This window comes from Cryptosporidium ubiquitum, assembly GCF_001865345.1.
Source record: "Cryptosporidium ubiquitum isolate 39726 chromosome Unknown contig_4, whole genome shotgun sequence".
NCBI classification, from domain to species: domain Eukaryota; phylum Apicomplexa; class Conoidasida; order Eucoccidiorida; family Cryptosporidiidae; genus Cryptosporidium; species Cryptosporidium ubiquitum.
This window is the reverse complement of record NW_021639820.1, coordinates 49890-67904: the sequence shown is the minus strand read 5'-3', so window position 1 is coordinate 67904 and position 18015 is coordinate 49890. Positions and strand designations below refer to the sequence as shown.

General features: G+C 23.4%; 9 protein-coding genes across 9 annotated transcripts; 5 read left to right on the top strand and 4 right to left on the bottom strand.

Moving 5' to 3' along the window:
* Positions 1-351: 351 nt before the first annotated feature.
* On the top strand, positions 352-3126 carry cubi_02167 (uncharacterized protein; the record flags this gene model as incomplete). Its single annotated transcript, XM_029019179.1, has 1 exon — positions 352-3126. One exon carries the CDS (start codon positions 352-354, stop codon positions 3124-3126), a length of 2775 nt encoding a protein of 924 aa, XP_028874300.1.
* Positions 3127-3340: 214 nt separating this feature from the next.
* Positions 3341-4147, top strand: cubi_02166 (uncharacterized protein; the record flags this gene model as incomplete). Its single annotated transcript, XM_029019178.1, has 1 exon — positions 3341-4147. The coding sequence occupies one exon, from the start codon at positions 3341-3343 to the stop codon at positions 4145-4147; it is 807 nt and encodes a 268-aa protein (XP_028874299.1).
* A 160-nt stretch (positions 4148-4307) lies between these two features.
* On the top strand, positions 4308-6211 carry cubi_02165 (uncharacterized protein; the record flags this gene model as incomplete). Its single annotated transcript, XM_029019177.1, has 3 exons — positions 4308-4398; positions 4510-4655; positions 4706-6211. 3 exons carry the CDS (start codon positions 4308-4310, stop codon positions 6209-6211), a joined length of 1743 nt encoding a protein of 580 aa, XP_028874298.1.
* A 52-nt stretch (positions 6212-6263) lies between these two features.
* Positions 6264-6968, bottom strand: cubi_02164 (uncharacterized protein; the record flags this gene model as incomplete). Its single annotated transcript, XM_029019176.1, has 3 exons — positions 6264-6577; positions 6643-6732; positions 6782-6968. 3 exons carry the CDS (start codon positions 6966-6968, stop codon positions 6264-6266), a joined length of 591 nt encoding a protein of 196 aa, XP_028874297.1.
* Positions 6969-8044: 1076 nt separating this feature from the next.
* cubi_02163 (uncharacterized protein) lies at positions 8045-8704 on the top strand (the record flags this gene model as incomplete). The annotated part of the gene is made up of 3 exons (XM_029019175.1): positions 8045-8084; positions 8137-8547; positions 8628-8704. The coding sequence occupies 3 exons, from the start codon at positions 8045-8047 to the stop codon at positions 8702-8704; spliced, it is 528 nt and encodes a 175-aa protein (XP_028874296.1).
* A 77-nt stretch (positions 8705-8781) lies between these two features.
* Positions 8782-11232, bottom strand: cubi_02162 (uncharacterized protein; the record flags this gene model as incomplete). Its single annotated transcript, XM_029019174.1, has 1 exon — positions 8782-11232. One exon carries the CDS (start codon positions 11230-11232, stop codon positions 8782-8784), a length of 2451 nt encoding a protein of 816 aa, XP_028874295.1.
* Positions 11233-12222: 990 nt separating this feature from the next.
* Positions 12223-13268, bottom strand: cubi_02161 (uncharacterized protein; the record flags this gene model as incomplete). The annotated part of the gene is made up of 5 exons (XM_029019173.1): positions 12223-12402; positions 12482-12615; positions 12700-12763; positions 12843-13013; positions 13086-13268. 5 exons carry the CDS (start codon positions 13266-13268, stop codon positions 12223-12225), a joined length of 732 nt encoding a protein of 243 aa, XP_028874294.1.
* Positions 13269-13742: 474 nt separating this feature from the next.
* On the bottom strand, positions 13743-15545 carry cubi_02160 (uncharacterized protein; the record flags this gene model as incomplete). Its single annotated transcript, XM_029019172.1, has 1 exon — positions 13743-15545. One exon carries the CDS (start codon positions 15543-15545, stop codon positions 13743-13745), a length of 1803 nt encoding a protein of 600 aa, XP_028874293.1.
* Positions 15546-16304: 759 nt separating this feature from the next.
* cubi_02159 (uncharacterized protein) lies at positions 16305-17787 on the top strand (the record flags this gene model as incomplete). Its single annotated transcript, XM_029019171.1, has 3 exons — positions 16305-16446; positions 16504-16977; positions 17039-17787. 3 exons carry the CDS (start codon positions 16305-16307, stop codon positions 17785-17787), a joined length of 1365 nt encoding a protein of 454 aa, XP_028874292.1.
* Positions 17788-18015: the final 228 nt, after the last annotated feature.

Here is an 18015-nt window from a genome sequence, read left to right as displayed (position 1 = left end):
ATTTTAACAAAAAGGAATGGTTTAGCATAAACACATTTTAATGTGTGTGCAACTCAAAAAATCCAAATTAATTGGAAAAACTTCCATGTAATAGTATTTAGAGGAATATAATTTTTAAAAGAAAAAAAAATTATATTTACAAAAGTTTATTTTTATTATTTTAATATAATTTGAATTTAAAGTTTACTAAATACAAAACAAGCCTTAGATAATGCAATTATGATGAATTATTGAATAAATAAGTTATTAAATATTAATTTTAAAACGTGGAATTAAAGTTTTAACCAAAAATATATTTTAATTCAAAGAAAAAAAAAATTGATTAAAATAAAGATGAAAAATTTTAATCCAATGAGTAATAAAATACCAAGAAGGTATAGTTTAACAAGAAATGAAAGAACTACACTGGGAAAAAGTTTATTAAGATATATTCAAGTTTCACATTATTTTGAAAAGCCAACAGTAACAATACTTAATGAAAATGTAAGAAAAGATTTGATTAACAAACAAAAGGAGGAAATTGAAAGAATGGATTTGGAGGAATTAAAAAAAAAAAATGAAAAAAAATTATGGAGAGAGCTTGATTATAAGTTAAAAGAATGTATAGATGAAAGAGTAAATCTTCATAATATTGATAAACAAAAGAATTGGTTTAAAAAAATGGTAGATGAAGATCCTCCTCCAGAATGTAAAACCGAAATAGAAAGAAAAATAAGTTTTGGTAAAAATATTGGTGAAAATACGAATCAAGGTTATATTAATAATGAAATAAGTAATACTAAAGAAGTCCAGGAATATATAAAAGGAGAAAATATTAGCAATAATGAAGTAAGTAATATTCATATCAAATCAGAAAAAGGGTTTCCTTTTTTGAATTTTCAATATAATAATATTGAAGAAACTGTTAAAAAATGGAATCCTCCACCATTTAATAATGTAATAAACGAACGAGATTTTTCTAGAAAATTAAGAGTTTTAAGAAAGGGTGAGCTAGTTAAAACTAGTGATCATACTAGAGAAGATGAAAATAGTGAGAGTAGTGTTTATGATGATAGTGAATCAGAAAGTGATAGAAATAATTCATACTACGAAATTCCTGTGATAGGAGAACTAATTACAGAACATGAGTTAAAAGAAAGATTTGAGGAAGAAGATAATATATATTTGAAACAATATTTAGATGAAATTAAGCATGATACAAATATTATTGATTTTGTTAAGGAAAAGAATAACTATAAGAAGTTTAAGAAATGGTTAAAAAAGAATAAATTGAAATTAAAGAAAAGAGAAATAGTTTCTGATGATAATTATTTAAATTTAAATAAAAGTCATATTTTTGGTTCGGTTGGTGGAAATAACGATGAAGATGACGAAGCCAGAGATTTACATACAAGAAATGATTATAGAAGATTTGATATATTATTAGATTCTAATTTATTTGGATATTGTGATTATGACGAAACGGATAATGTTTTAGATGGGATTATAGAAATTGAGAAATCAAAAAGAAAAGAGGATAAAGGCAATCAATTAGTTGAAAAAGAACAGATTAAAAATACTCAATTAAAAGAAAAATTCCAGATAGATAATGTTTCTAAAATTAATAAGGATGTAGAAGGTGATGATGATGATGATGATGATGATGATGATGATGATGATGATGATGATGACGATGATGATGATGATGATGATGACGATGACGATGATGATGACGAGAAAGAAGAAATTGAAAAAGAAAAAAAATATGAGTTTGAAGAAAATAGAAAAAAATTGAGTGGTATTCTCTTAACGAATTATGGTAAAAATTCAAATAAACGAGAACAGAGTAAGAATATAATAGATAATTCATGTTTTAATAGAATGTTAAATATGTTATTAAAGGCTGGTGCTGAAATTGATGAAGATGAGGAAAAAATAATAAAGGAGGAAAGAAAAGAGGAACAGAATTTGGGAAGATTGAGAATGCCTAAAACACTTAATAAAACTGGCAATATTGAAAATAAAGAATATACAGAAAGTTTGGAAGAATATTATGAGAAGAAAAAAAAACTTAGAATAAATTTAAGAAGTAAAGTATTGAGGGAAAAAAAAAACGAAAGAGAATATTCATTAGAACTATTTTATAATAATCCAGTAATGTTGGAGTCCTTTATAAAAAAAATGGATAATCAAATTAGTGAGAGAAAAAAGAGTTATGAACATGAAAAGAGTGAAAAGTTTAATTTATCATATAAATTAAAGTTTATGATAGAAAGAAATGCTCAGTTAAATTATTCAATTGAGAAAGCAGAAAAAGAAATTAATTATTTAAATGACGAATATGCAGATAAAAATGCATATATACAAAATTATTTGAAGAAATTGGAGGAAGAATTGAGTGGTTTGGAGAAATTACAAAGTATTCTAATTAATTCTTTAGGTATGTTAAGCCATTGGTGTGTATGTGAGCCGGAATATTTGGATCCAAAATGTACTGAAAACTGGGAAAAATCAAGTATTGCTTTAGTACCCGGTGGAAGATCATCGCATGCTTTATTAATATGTAAAAGAATATGCAATTTTGATTCTAGACTTTCGAAGTTATACAATTCAATGTATATTCATAATTATAAGCTTGGATTGAAGATATTAAAAAGAAGAGCAGCATTACAAAATGCCAAACAGAAGAAAAAATTGGATGACAAAGAAAAAGAAAGAGAAGAAGGAGAAGAAGAAGAGGAAGAAGAAGAGGAAGAAGAAGAAGAAGAGGAAGAAGAAGAAAAAAAAAAAGAGGAAAAAGAAAAAGAGGAAAAAGAAAAAGAAAAAGAGGAAAAAGAAAAAGAAGAAGGGGAAAAAGAAAAAGAAGAAGAGGAAAAAGAAAAAGAAGAAGAAGAAGAAGAGGAAGAAGAACAAAAAGCTAAGAAAAATGATCAAAATCAAGATGATAATGGGGATTCTGGAAATAATCAAAATCGTATTAATAACAGTATGGATCAAAACGGTCATTTAGGTGAAGAAAAAACAAGTAGCAATCAGGAGGGAAGTTTTAAGAATCTAGGTAATAAAAGCAATAATTATGAAGAAAGTAGTGATATTAGCCGTGATAAAAATAATAATATGATTAAGGATGATACTCCAATTTATTAATCCAGTGATTGAATATGTATGGTGTACATAATAATATTTAAAACTATGGCAATGCTGTATTTACTTAAATAAAAGTCAATTTCAACTTTTACCACACCAAATTTACAATTTAAGTATAAATTATAAAGATGAAAAAGTAAATACAAAAAATGAAAAGTTGGAAAATTGGTATTGATTGGAAATAAAATTATTTTGAATTATATGTAAATAAATCATGCCTAAAAGAAGTTCTTCTGGAGGTAGAAAGACATCATTGAAGATATTTATATTGCAATTACTATGGATAGGATTCTTTATAATATTAATATTGGGTGGATTATCAGATTTAATATTATATTATGATATAAAAAGAATGGTGTTAAATGTATTTATACTATTAAGTGGAATAATAAGTTTATTAGCAGAAGCATATTGCTTTAAATTTTATTCATATATATTATTTATCTATACTCCAATAGGCCGTGGATTGTTTATGGTTGTATTATCATCTTTAAATTTGAATGACAATTTATATTCATTAATAATTAGTTCCATATTATTTTTTAATTCAATAATATATTTATTAATATCAGTAATATTTGGAGGAATTAATAAGCCATTATTTAATAATTCATTAAAACATGAGTTAAATTTGAATGCATTAGTATATTTTATTAATGATAATTCAAATATTACTACTTACTCTTCTGAAGCAACTAAAGGGCATAGTAATTCTAATAGAAGAAGGCATGTTCAGAATGACTCTATATTAAACAATAAATCCGAAATTATTCATCATAATCATCATAAGAATAATAATTATAATCACAATCATAGTCATAGTCATAGTCATAGTCATAGCCATAATCATGATCATAACCATCACCGTAGTCACCATCAACACCATAAATATTATGATGGTAATCAAGAAGAACATCATCATCAAAATTCTAAGCATAAACACAATAATCATAAAAGTCACATTAAACACGAATCTAGTAATAATCATCAAGAACAAAAAGAAATTATTAATTTGGAATAATTGGAATATTCAAGGTAAAATTATGTGGTACATGCAATATTATTTATTAATCATGATGATTGGCGCCAACATTAATTAATTAATAATAAAAATTATATTAATGATAATTTAGATTGAATAATGTATGAAAAATATATGAAGAGATTTTATAGAGTAAAAAATGCAGAATAATATGGTAACTTCAGCATGTTTGAATATACATTTTCAAAGGGATTATGAATATATACATGATATAGCATGTGACGAAAATGGTAAGTAATATAATATAATTCATATATTATTAAAATTAAAAAAAAAAAGAAAATAGTGGATATTAATCATGTATATATATGTGAATAAAAAAAACTAATTCGGTAATTTAGGTGAATACATATATGTTGTTTGTACAAATTCATTAAAAATTTATAAATGTGAAAGAGATAATGATTTGAGTTTACTGACAATAATAAAATCACCACATGAAAATGCAATCACAAAATGCATAATATGCCCAGTAATATCTGAAAAGGTAAATAAATATAACCAAATAACTTTATTAAATTAATAATTAATGTTTAGTATTCATTATTTGCAACAATAAGCGATGATAATACAATAGGAATATGGTTATTGAATAAAAGCAGAGATTTATTAAAATTATCGATGGAGAATACAAATTCATTTTCATTATTGAATATTGATACTGAAAATGTTGTTATAAATAATAATGCTGATAATAATAATAATAATAATAATAATAATAATACTGATAATAGTTTTAGTAATGACAATAATATGAATAAATTTGGTGGAGTATGTAATATGACAGCAAGATTAAGAGATTCAAGAAACAAAATAATAAATTCAAGTTTTATATTAAATTATGAAGATAATAATAAATTATCATTGAATATATCAACAAGAAATATATCATTGATAGTATTCTCAAAAGATGGCCATTTTAGAATATACTCATGTCAAGATTCTCCATTATTTCATAATTGGTCAATAGTAGAGCAATTTACATGTAATGTAGTCATAGATAGTTATAAAATGACATCATTTTCATTTATAAAAAATTTAAACATTATTGAGAACGAAATATATAATGTTAACATGATAGCAATAGGTTCTAATAATGGTATTATAAGTATATTTGTTAAATTGGATTCTATAATGGAGAATAAATTTAATAATAATGATATTAACAATAAAAATAATAATAATAATAATAATAATAATAATAATAATAATGTTTTAACTGGTAATATTGATAAAAAGAGTCATGAATTTGCTTCTTGGGATTGTTTATATGATACAAAGGATATTAATACAAAAAATAATAATAAAGATGAAGATGATGTATTAGCAGGATTGTTAAAAAATGATGTATTGGATGTTAAATGGTGTCCAAATTATTCTCGAAAATTTGAAATACTTGCTACAAGTCATGATTCTTATATTTATTTTAATAGTAATAGTAATAATAATAACAATAATTGTAATAATAATAATAATAATAATAACACTAATAATAATAATAATATCAATAATAATTACGATAATGATATTAATACAATTATTAATATTAATAATCATCATCATATTACCAAAATTAATGAAAATGAAGAAGATATTAATCAAGTATTTAATGAAATAAATGGAATACCATGGATAGGTATATGGAAATGGGAGCTATATGAGAAAAATAGGGGTAAATTGATATTAATTTATTCAATAATAAATCAAACAATTTACCCAACAAATTGTATATCTTGGGATATTAAGGGGACAGAATTTATAGCATGTACTGAATATAACATTACAAGGTTTATTCAAAGTAACAATATTAATACAAATGACCAAGAAGATGATGATTTAGATGATATAATATCTAATAATTCTCTTATTTTTCATGGAAAATATTTTATTGATGGTATCAAATTAAAAGAAAAATCTTCTATAATTAATCCTATTATTACTAACACTAATAATTATTATCATAATAATAGTCAAATAAAAGAGCAAGAAGATAAATATATTATGGATTTTCCTTTATTTGTTAAATTTATTAGGCCAATATGAAAATTTTTAATTTAAATAGTAATAATTGAATAATTGCAAATTAATTAAATATTTAATTTGTTTTCATATAAAAGTATGGATCTAATTTATATTTTTCATCAAATCTAGATATCCATCTATCAAGAATATATTGCGGAAGATTTAATGGGATTTGATTGGAGGGACTATTGGTATTATTACTATTATTATTATTATTATAACTTTCTATAAATCTGAATAAATTTAATGCAATCTTTCTTGCAATTTCTTTATTATAATCAATTGGTGGTTTAGTCTCTAATTTCTGTAATAATACATTTGCAGGTTCAATTACTACTATAATTTTAACACTTGGAATAGATGAAATACCTTCCATAAATGGCCATCCTATTATGTATTAATATTTTTAACTAATATATTATAAACTTAATTTAAATATAAAATTAACTTACCAGTAGTAAACATATCACTTCTTCTTAAATTAGTAAGTACACCAAGAAACTCCCAAGATTGATATGGAAAAAAACTGAAGTAAACTCCAGCTAATCAAATTTATATAATAATAATAATAATATATTGTATAAAACTTACCACCAGAATCTGCAGTAAATATTTCGCCATTAACAGCAACAACAACATTTGATGCAGTCTGTGGATTTTGAACAATTGTTGAAATTATTCCATTGCCTTCATTAACAACAATTTCAGGATTTCTTCCTGGAATAATAATTGAGATTGAATTTGAATTACAATTTTCTGTGCAAAAATTTGTATTCATTATAATTCATGTAAATAAATCTTTTTTCTGAATTTAACTTCTCAAAATTAATTAATTAAAAAAATAATAATAATCACACAGTTATTTCTTCTAAAAAAAAATATTATAATAATAATAATAATGCTAAAAACAATTCAATTGTACATAAAAATTTTATTCAAGTTTGCAAAAAAAATAAATTTTTATTATTTATAATAAATAAAAATTTGAGCGGGAAATTGGATCAGAAAAAATTATATTAGTAATTATTACGTGGTTTTATTGTATTTAATAAAAAAAATATAAAGGGGAGAAAGAAGAATAAATATTAAGAATTTTTTTTTTTTTTTAAGTTTGATTAATGCAGTGTAGTAAATTGAATAAGTTCTAGTTTGTTGATGAATAAAGTAATAAAGAAAGGTTTTGGAGTACAATACTTAAATTTACATCAATAGCTATTATTTTTAACTACAGTGTTATACAAACTTTATTATTGTAATTATTAATATTGTCATTTCAGTGATAATTTTTTGAAAAATTGAATGCAAAAAAAAATTCGTGTAAATTCAAAACTTTCATAGAAAGTGAAAAAAAAGACTAATTAAAAGATAATTGGAAATATTATTACTATAATAAATCTAATTTTTTTTTTTTTCGCTTTTAATACTAATACCTTCAATAATATTACAACTATTATTAAAACAGTAACTAATACAACTAAAGTCACTACTATTATTATTATTATTACTACTGCTGCTATTTCTACCACTATTATTAAGCTGAATTATTTTATGAATAATCATTATCATCAATAATACTGACAATATTTCTACCGTTTCCACTAATAATTATCCAGAATACAAACAAGAACTTTGACTTTTTTTTTACTTTTCTTTTTTTTTTTTTTAAGTATTAACCAAATATAAGTACACTAAAGAAGTTTTTTTTAAATAATTCAACTTGAAACAGAAATATATGAATTAGATAAAATTTAAAAGTGCTCAAAAATATTCAGAATTTATCAATATTTTTCAAAAATTGAGATAAGTAACATAATTAAATACTTAAGTTAGGAATTAATAGTAAAAAGTGAAGTTATGGCTGTAAATCCAGAACTTTTCAATCTAAGAGAAACAGGTAATTTGAATAAATGAATTAATTTTAAGAAATACTCATTTTAATTTAGGAGAATTAATACCATCACTATCAGGAGATGAGTATATGATAATGTCAAGAAAATCAGTGAAATTTGGATTAGATGATGCAAATGAAAAATTTAGAGGACATGGTGATGTTTTTGTTACTAATAAAAGAATTATATTAATAAAAAGCAAAGCTGCAACAGTTGGATTAAGTAATTTTGTATCTTTATGTATTCCACTTAAAAATATATATGATCTAGAATTTAAACAACCTGTATTATTAGCAAGTTATTTGGAAGGATTTGTTAAACCATGTAATAATTCAATATATCCTTTATCAAGTGACTCAAAATGGTGGATTTCATTTCACAAAGGAGGATGCGCAACTTTTGTGAGGTCATTTTATAAGATTTACTTAAGAGCTACAAAGGAAGCGATATATGAAGAAGATTCTGAAGGTAAGTGTTGTATTTAAAAATTTTAATTATATAAATAATATATTTGAAATATTTATTATTAAAAAATGATTCTGATATAGACAAACAAAATAAAAGTGATAGTAATATTGCTTACATTGATAAGACTGACCCTACTGTTATATATATTCAAGAATAATAATTGAAAGAATGAACTGATTTATTATTAAAACATTCTCTTTTTATTCTTCTTAAAAATAATATAATAAAAGTAATTCATAAAACATTAGTAATAATGGAATTCAACATTGTAGAATTAGTTGAACATGTTGAAAGACTTGGATTACAATCAAATTTTGAATCATGAGCTACAGAATGATTTTCATTATTTAAATTATAAGTAAAATCGGAATTGTTATTAATATTGTTACTATTTACATCATTATAATAATTATTATTATTATTAAAATCTTCAGTGTATTCAATTTCTCCAGTATTCATTAAATCACCTTGATAATAGTTTTTTGTATTATTTTCCTCCAATATATCATCGCCAAAACTCAAAATTGAGTGATTATTCATTTGTTCATTAACATAATCTTGATATTGGGTTGTTTGTTGTACCATTAATGCTCCTTTTGATGTATAATCCTGGTTTGAAAAAGGTATCTCAAAATCATCAATATCATACTCATCCAAAACATATGATTCTAACTCAATTCCGCACCTTTTGTGATATTCATTACCTGTCACATCTTCCAGTTGATTTAAAATACTCGATGAATATTCAGTATTAGCTGATACAAGTATCTGCTGGCTGACAAAATCCATATCTTCTTGACGATTTCCTTCAATTAACTGATTATTCAAAATACTGTCATTAAATGACGTGTAATTATCTTCCATATCAATATGGCATTTTTCTTCTTCAATACCGGTATTAGTTATTGCCGCCTGATTATTATCCACATGAATGCATGCAAGTTGATTATCATTATATTCTTCTTGAGGAAGAATGATAGTATTGTCAATATGAAATTGACTAATATTGTTTAGATATTTAGTGTTTGGAAGCGAAGGATTTGAGTAATTATTGGATAAATTTTGGTTTCTAGATAATCCAAGAAGACTTTCTAATGAAGAGTTTATTTTTTCTTTTTTAACTTTGAAGAAATGAGTAATTTCTGAAAAATAAGAAAATTTGGATTGTAAATATAAAGAGAGTTTGTTATTATTGGGATCAGGTTTTTGAGAAGTTTCAGTGAAGTCAAAAATATCATCTTCATTAAATGAATTAGCCGATTCATTTACATTATTTAATTCATTATTTTCATTTGTTACATTTCTATTTGCTCTGCTTATAATATAAATTCCCAATACAATAAGAAATTGTCCAAATAAAAAGTTGATTTGGAAAAAGAGTCCCAATATAGAATTTGATATATATTGTTTATCATAATAAAGCATTAAATTACAAAATCCACTAGATGCTATTAATACTGAATTAACTATTGGAACCACAAAAATAGCTTGAAATTTGGATAATGCAGTATTCCAAAATGCCCATTGTATTGATCCTGTAATAAATATTATAAATAAAAGTTGATAAGTTAATCTATGAAAAAGAACATATATTCCATCAATTAGTATAATTTGGATTAAATTCTGTACTAAAACGTTTGTATATCCTCCAACAAGTCCTGATACAGAACAAATACAAAATCTTTTTATTGCTGTAGAAATTTCAATTCTTGGAAATTTCTTTGTTAATTCAAAAAATATTGAATTAATTACTTCAAACCTTTTTTCTATTATATTTATATAATTAACCATTTTATTATATAACCCTTCCTTAAAATCTTCTGTAGTATTGTCTTCTCTCCCAAATCCATATTTAATGTTAGAATTACTATTCATACATGTTTCATTCACAATATGATTACTTGGAATATTCAATGTTTCAATTATGTTATTATCAGAATTATCCATATCTGGGATACTTTTATCATACTTAAAATATTTATTTTTAGTCAGATAATCCTTTATATTAGAAATTTTTAAATGCAAGGTATTTTTATTTAAAATAATAATATCTTGACTGGATTTTCTATTAACATTATTGCTATTATTATCTTTCTCAGTATTATTAAAAAAATTACGATTATCATTTTTAATATTACCACAATTATTAGTATTGCTTAAACCTAACTCATTTTTGTACTTAATTTCTTCATTCCCATCCAATCCAAAAAATGATAAATATGTACAAACTAAAATAAATGAAATGTTTGAAAGACAGTATAAAATAAACTTTGGTTTAGTATATAAAATACTGAGCTCTTCTACACTATAAACCGGTACATCTTTAATACCAAAAAGTATTATAATTAATAATCCAGCAATTACCAAACCAGTACCTTTATAATGTCTTGATTTAATTTCTTCATTTAACATATATTTACTAAATATAATACTCCAAAATATATGTAAACCAGAAAATGGAGTTACTATCATAGCAGATGCAAAATTCAGACTTATTATTATTAATATTGCATTCAATATACATGAAAAAAAAACTCCTAATAACCAAATTGGTCTTAAAACAATTGGTCTTTTTTTTTTAGGACATAACTCCTCTTCTAGAATGAAACTTAACCTTATCAAATTATCACCTAATCCACCTAATATTGATGATAATAAAGCTGTAAATATTCCAAAATACCACATTTTATTTATTTAACTCAAATTCAGTTAATTTAATTGATCTTTTTTACAAAAAAAAATTCGATTAATATATATTTGATATATTTCAATATGAATATTCCACAAATTCAATAAATTAGTTTTTTTTTTATTTGAATTAAGCCTCCCAATGATTTTCTTACTAATATGAATATATTTATAATAAAAATTAGAGACCACAAAGCCCAATCTCAATAAAATTAATTAGTCTCTATCTCACTTTTTCAAATTTAATTCATTGCCAAAGTAAGCAAATATGTAATTTAATTGTTAAATAACTATTTAAATAATTAAAAATACAAATATTGTTTTCAATACAACACGGTTCTAAACCTTTTCCAGTTCTCCTCCTCTCCTTCCTCTTTTCTGAATATATTCAGCAATACTTGTATTAATTAATAACATAAATAATACAATTAAGAATTTTTTTTCTGCTAAATTTTTATTTATTTAGTTTTATTTCTTTGAATTTTTCTTGACTTTAACAGTAATCAGCAAGTCTCCCGCATAAACCTTCTATTGAGTATTACATGGAAATACTTAATGTAGTTTACGCGCCACATTTAATTTAATTATATAAATGTGTTTACTAATTACCAGCATTTCACACAAATTTAATTAAAAAAACAAAATAGTAATTAGGCGCCGACATATGTACACATTATAATATAAGAATATTAAGAATAATAAAGTTGAATTGATGAGTTATTGGTTTTGCTATTTTCTTGGACTTAGGTTGATTTAATCTCTTACTTCCATTTATTAATCTAAATATAATTTGTTAAGAAGTTTTTTTTTTATACGGCAAATTTAAAGAATATAATTTTTAATGAATAATATTACTAGTAATACAAATTTATAATGTAAAAATGATGATAATCAAAAAAAAGAAATATGAAATATCTCCATTTTTATTCAAATTAATGATTCTTTAATACTGAAATTAATTAGTAATATTAAAGTGATTAATTGTAATTATGTATTTTTTGGAATAAGTTGATTGTTAACCCAAACATTTAAGGAATTAGAAAGTTCTTCTTTAAGAGCAGTAGCTTTTTGATCAAAGAATTCTGCCATTTTTGAACTATAAGCATATCTTTCTTGATCATCCATTTGATCAAGAATATCATTTTGGTTTGTAACATCTGGTGAGCTCTGTTGATATTTTGAGAAAAAAAAGATTAGAAGGTAATAGTTTATTATTTATTTAGATAATTATTAATTTTAAACTTACCAATAATTCAATTTCTTCATCAGCATCTTCTAAAACAGATGCTGCACAATCCGATAGCTCTGATCCTTCTGGTGGATATAACATTTCATCAGCTGATGTCTTTTGTACCAATACAATTGGTAAACCAGCCTTATCTATATATAAATACAAATATATATATCAAAATTAGTTAATTAGAATTTTATTGTTATTCATCTGTAGTTTTATTAATAACTTACCTGGATGAGCTTGGTCATAGGCTGCTCTAAGTAATTTTCCAACATACTCCAATCTGCTCATTAACTATTAATGATAAATAATAGTTAATTGTTTTAAATTTTTTATAATATAATTATTTTAAATTTGAATGATTATAACTTACTTGAGTCTTACTGGCTGTCTTAGTTTCTAATACCTCGTTAACAGGGCCCATTAACTCATCTCTAAACTTGGAAATTCTCCTTTTTGCTGATTCATATTCTAATTTAATATCAGTTGTTGCTGTATTTAAGTCTTCAGATAAATCATCATAAGGTCCTTGTAATCTATCTTTCTACAAATTTTTTAAAAATTTATTATTAAATATCAGCTTAACTTTTTTTTTTTTTTTTTTTACCTAACTTACAGGAATCATAAGTGCACCTCCAATTGGCCCATTTTTAATGGATTCAACAACTCCACTAAGTACTCCTTTTGCACTTTCAATGGGAGATTCAAATTTAGTACCTGAAGCTAATTGCACTTGATAAGAATTTCCAAATAAACTGGTTATTATTAAAATTCCACTTGAAATATATTTGAGCTTCATTTTCCTGGTCTACTTGAAATATCTTTAATAAAAAATTATCCAGTTCAATCTAAATTAAAATTTTATTATTTTCCTCTTTCAATATTAAGAAAAAAGAGTTTTGAGTTATTTTTTTTTTTATTTGATTTTTTTCCTTACATATCACTCATTTGCATTTTTGCATTTTATTTGCATGCACTGGTATAATGTAATTATTTGTCCACATGAATATATAAAAATGAGTAATTACATGCAAAAAACATTTGTTTTTTACATGTAAAATTAAATAGGGAAAATAATTAAAATTATGTTAAATTAGGGGATAATTGATTAAAAAGGATAGAATATGAGTTATTATTGTTTTATAGATATAATAAAAAAATAAGATTGATTATATTTTGAAGAGAATTAAAAATAACAGAAATTGAAATTAATTATGGGAATATAAATTTAAAATAATTTAATTTTTGGCATGTAACATGTAATTTGTCAAAGTTAACTATTACTGTTTGTTGGATATTCGCAAACCAATAAAGGTAGCTTTTTAATAGAATAATTAGATTTCGTAGAAAAATCATAAATGGTTATATTTGGGCATTTATAAATACCAGGATAACATATTTTAAGTGGATATAGTAAAATTGGATGCTCATAAATATTTGATGAATATGATGAAGAAGAAGATTCTGGAAAATAATTAATTGGCATTGAAACGTATAATGGAATAATTGGTGAAGCTTCATTATATTCCACAGTTACAAGTAAATTTAAAGATTTATCTTTTTCATTTGGAAATACTTCAATAAGTAAATAAACTGTTTCACCAGGATATTTTGAAATGCGATCAAAGGTACATGTTGCTTTAAAGTTAAAACTTGGTTCAATCTCTAAATCATTATCATTACTGGGAGTTGTATTAGTATTATTTTTTTCAACTTCAAAATTATTATTATAATTGCTCGAGTTTTCATCCAAATTCGATTTTGAAGAGAAAGAAATCTCTTGAGTAAACGGTGAACAAATTGATTGAGCAGAAGCTTGAGGAGAACTTGGACTAAATAAATATGAGGAAATTGCTGAAGAAGATGAAGATGATAACGAGATATTCATATTATTTTTTTCATTACTATTGTCATGTTTAATCATACCAATCATATTGGAATAGTTTTCTTCTTTTGAACGAATAATGTTAACTTTTTGATCATAATTGATTTGTAAAGCAAATTGGGTAAGAATTAATTTTGAATTAAATTTTGTGGATTTCCATTTAATAAAAATTGGGATAATTATGGGTATCAAAGAAACATCACCATTATTTTCGTCTATATTTTTATTGGATTTGTAAACCTTTTTGTCGTTTACTCTAATTAAAGAACATCCTAATGATTGATTATTACCTAAAGTAAAAGGAAGATTAAGTGGACTATTACCATTTAGCTTTAAATTATGACTGAAAATATCATGAATCATTATTGAATCAGATGATTCACCAATATTTAAAATCTCAATGAATAGAATTTGAGAACTTTCTTGAAGATAATAATTTGAAATTGTAAGTGGTAACTTAATAAATATTGGTTTAGAAAGTGAGTACGAAAATATCTTTGAATCTGAAATTTCATTAACTATTAGCAAATCACCAAGAGGACTACCATACTTAAAATTTTTGTCTGATTCACAGTTATCACTAATCTCATCATTTTCATCTTTTATTATTGAACAATCAAGAATGCTATTTTGATGGTATTTTATCAAAATGTCAAAGTTTAGTAAATCATTCCAATACTGTGGTTTAATAATAATGGAACATTGAAAAATATAAACTTTTGATTTTAAACTATTCAAATTATAAATCCCTATTAAATTAATATATGATCCATCATCTAAATTCATCAAACTATTTTGTTCTTTTCCCTCATTATAAATCTCCAGGTAATTATTTTCCTTGGTAACTAATACTTGGTATTGACCTTCCCATGTAAAATTGCTCAAAACTGACTGTTTTTCGGAGTTTGATAGGTCAAAAATTACATCACACAATTTAAATTCTTTCTTTAAAATAATGCCAACAAGTATTCGCCCACCTTGATATATATTCAACATCTTTTCATTAACAAATATATTTTTTTGATTATTTAAATACTCCTCCAATAATTTATCATCCTTACTTATTTTATCCAAACTATATTTTAAATTAATTTCATCGTTTTCTGTGAGAAAGATACATTCCATACCAAAAATATCTGAAGCTGACAATTCTGGAGAATTTTTAATATTTGAGTCAGCTATTTCTATCATTCTAGCTTTTTATTATTACTTTTTGGGTATTATTCCTATAATTTCTCTAATTCAATGGTCTTAATTACATTAAGAATTCATGGAAAAAAATATGAATGAATTATTTCTTAATTTTCATTATTTGAATATCTAAACCTAATTAATTTAAACACACAATTTATCTTCTCAGTGTGGATATCTTCTAATATTCAAAAAAAATGTCAATTTTACTGTATTTTTTTATCAACTTGAAATATTATATTACTTTCAAACATAATAATATTAATAGTCAGCCCGCCAAAATTTTGGTAAAATAATTATATATTAAATATATTTAGGAGTTATTTATGAGGGGGGAATTTATTTTAAAAAAATGCATTGCATGTTTAAGCTTGGAGTCCATTAAAAAATACATATATAATATGTAATATATATTATATATATTAAATATTATATATTAACAAATTATTAATTGATATAATCGGAAGAAAGAAAAGATCCTGATGAATTTTTTTTTTTTAGATTTATATAATGGAATAATTTAACATTGATTTCCAATAAATAAAAATTTTAATATAATAATAAAAATTCAACAATGAAATATCGTAAAATAGTAAAATGGTCAAATTTATATAATATATACTAAACTTTATGTAGAAAATAAATTTGGATGACTATAAAAAGTTCAATTTTACCAAAATTATATAATATGAAGAAATGTAAGATTGATTAATAAAAAAGAAAAAAATAGTTAAATAATAATAAAATAAAGAAAAAAAAATGAAGAGAATTCTTCAAATTAAAATATTTATTGCTTTTGAAAAAACCAGAAAAACATTTTGTATATTTATAATATTAATAAATTGGTTATTATTTGGAATAAATAAAGTAAATTCTCAGTATGTAACAGAAATATATCAAAGTAAGTTTAATAAAGCATTCAAATGATTATTATATTTAACTCTCAAACTAATTTTAGCATGTAGTGAACAGGAAGGCCAAAATGCAAAATGTGGTCCAGGAGCAAACTGTTTTATAATAGGAAAACAACCAACATGTCATTGTGCTGTTGATGTTGCAACTGGAATTTCATTATCAGGAAATCCATATAGAGGTTGTACATGGGATTTATCTGGAAACTGGCAGTTATATACTGGAGAAGAGTCATCAAGAGTACAACCAATACTAAGTCCACTAACAAATGAAGAATTTTTGTTTAGATTTGATAGAACAGATGCAGTACTAGCTACAAAATATATTACTGGTTCAATATTTACAGTTAATGGTGTTACTCAAGCTGCTAATGGGTTATTTTCAAGACTCTTTTTGGATGCAAATGATAATACTGCAGTTTTACTTGAAAATGCTGAAGGTTTTGTGGATCAACATGGTAGAACAATAACATTAAGAACAAGATGGGCAGATACAACTTTATCAAAAGCAAATCAATCATGTAAGTTTTAAATTCTTAATCAAATTATATTCAAAATCTATTTTAATTCTTAATTTTTTAGGGTTGTTTGATAAACATGATTTAAGTGGTGATTGGTTAAGACCTGATGGAGTTAAAGTACATATTATGTATATAACAAAACCAATCAATTGGCCAGTAAAATCAACTATATATAAATGGTTAAGAGCTTATTGGTTTGATGATGCATCATTAATATCTCCAATAAGATTATGTACAACATTATTTATGGATAAAACTTATAAAGATGAAAAAAACTCTATGTCAACATCAGCAAGATTTGTTCAACTTGGTTTCTTTGGTGCATTAAGATTTGGTTCTAATAGAATTGATATATATTCTCCTTCAAATGGATATCAAATATTATCATTAAGAAAAGTAGGTATCAATTTACCACCATATGTACCATTTAGTTTGGGATCTGTTATTATACCAGAAAGTGATTCATATAAAACTAATACAAATATAAAACACGCATATTATGGTCAAAATCAAGGTGGGTATTATGTTGATGATTATAATTATTATGGAAATCCTAATGATTATAATTATTATGATAATGAACAAGTTATATTCAATGGAATGGGTTTAGTTGAGAATATTACTACTAATCAAATGAATATTACAGGAACAAAATTTAATACGGATAGAATTAGTAATCATACTTCAAAAATTCTTAAAGAACCAAATAATTTTCAAAATTATCAAAATCAAAGTAATTATTTTAAATATGATTTTGAAAATATTGACGCGGAAAATAATTATATTAGAAGAAATTTATTATTTAATTAAAATATAAAAATAAAAATTTTTTTCAATAAAAGAAATGACGTGGAATTTTTATTATTGAAATCAAATTATTTAACTATATATATATATATATAATTTAAGCTATAAATACAAAAATATAAATAAACAATATTTTTAAAATTTTTATATTCATTACAAGTAAATATATATGGGAAATTCAAGTACATGTATTACTGATAAATATTTTTATTTTGGGTTTGTATAATTTAA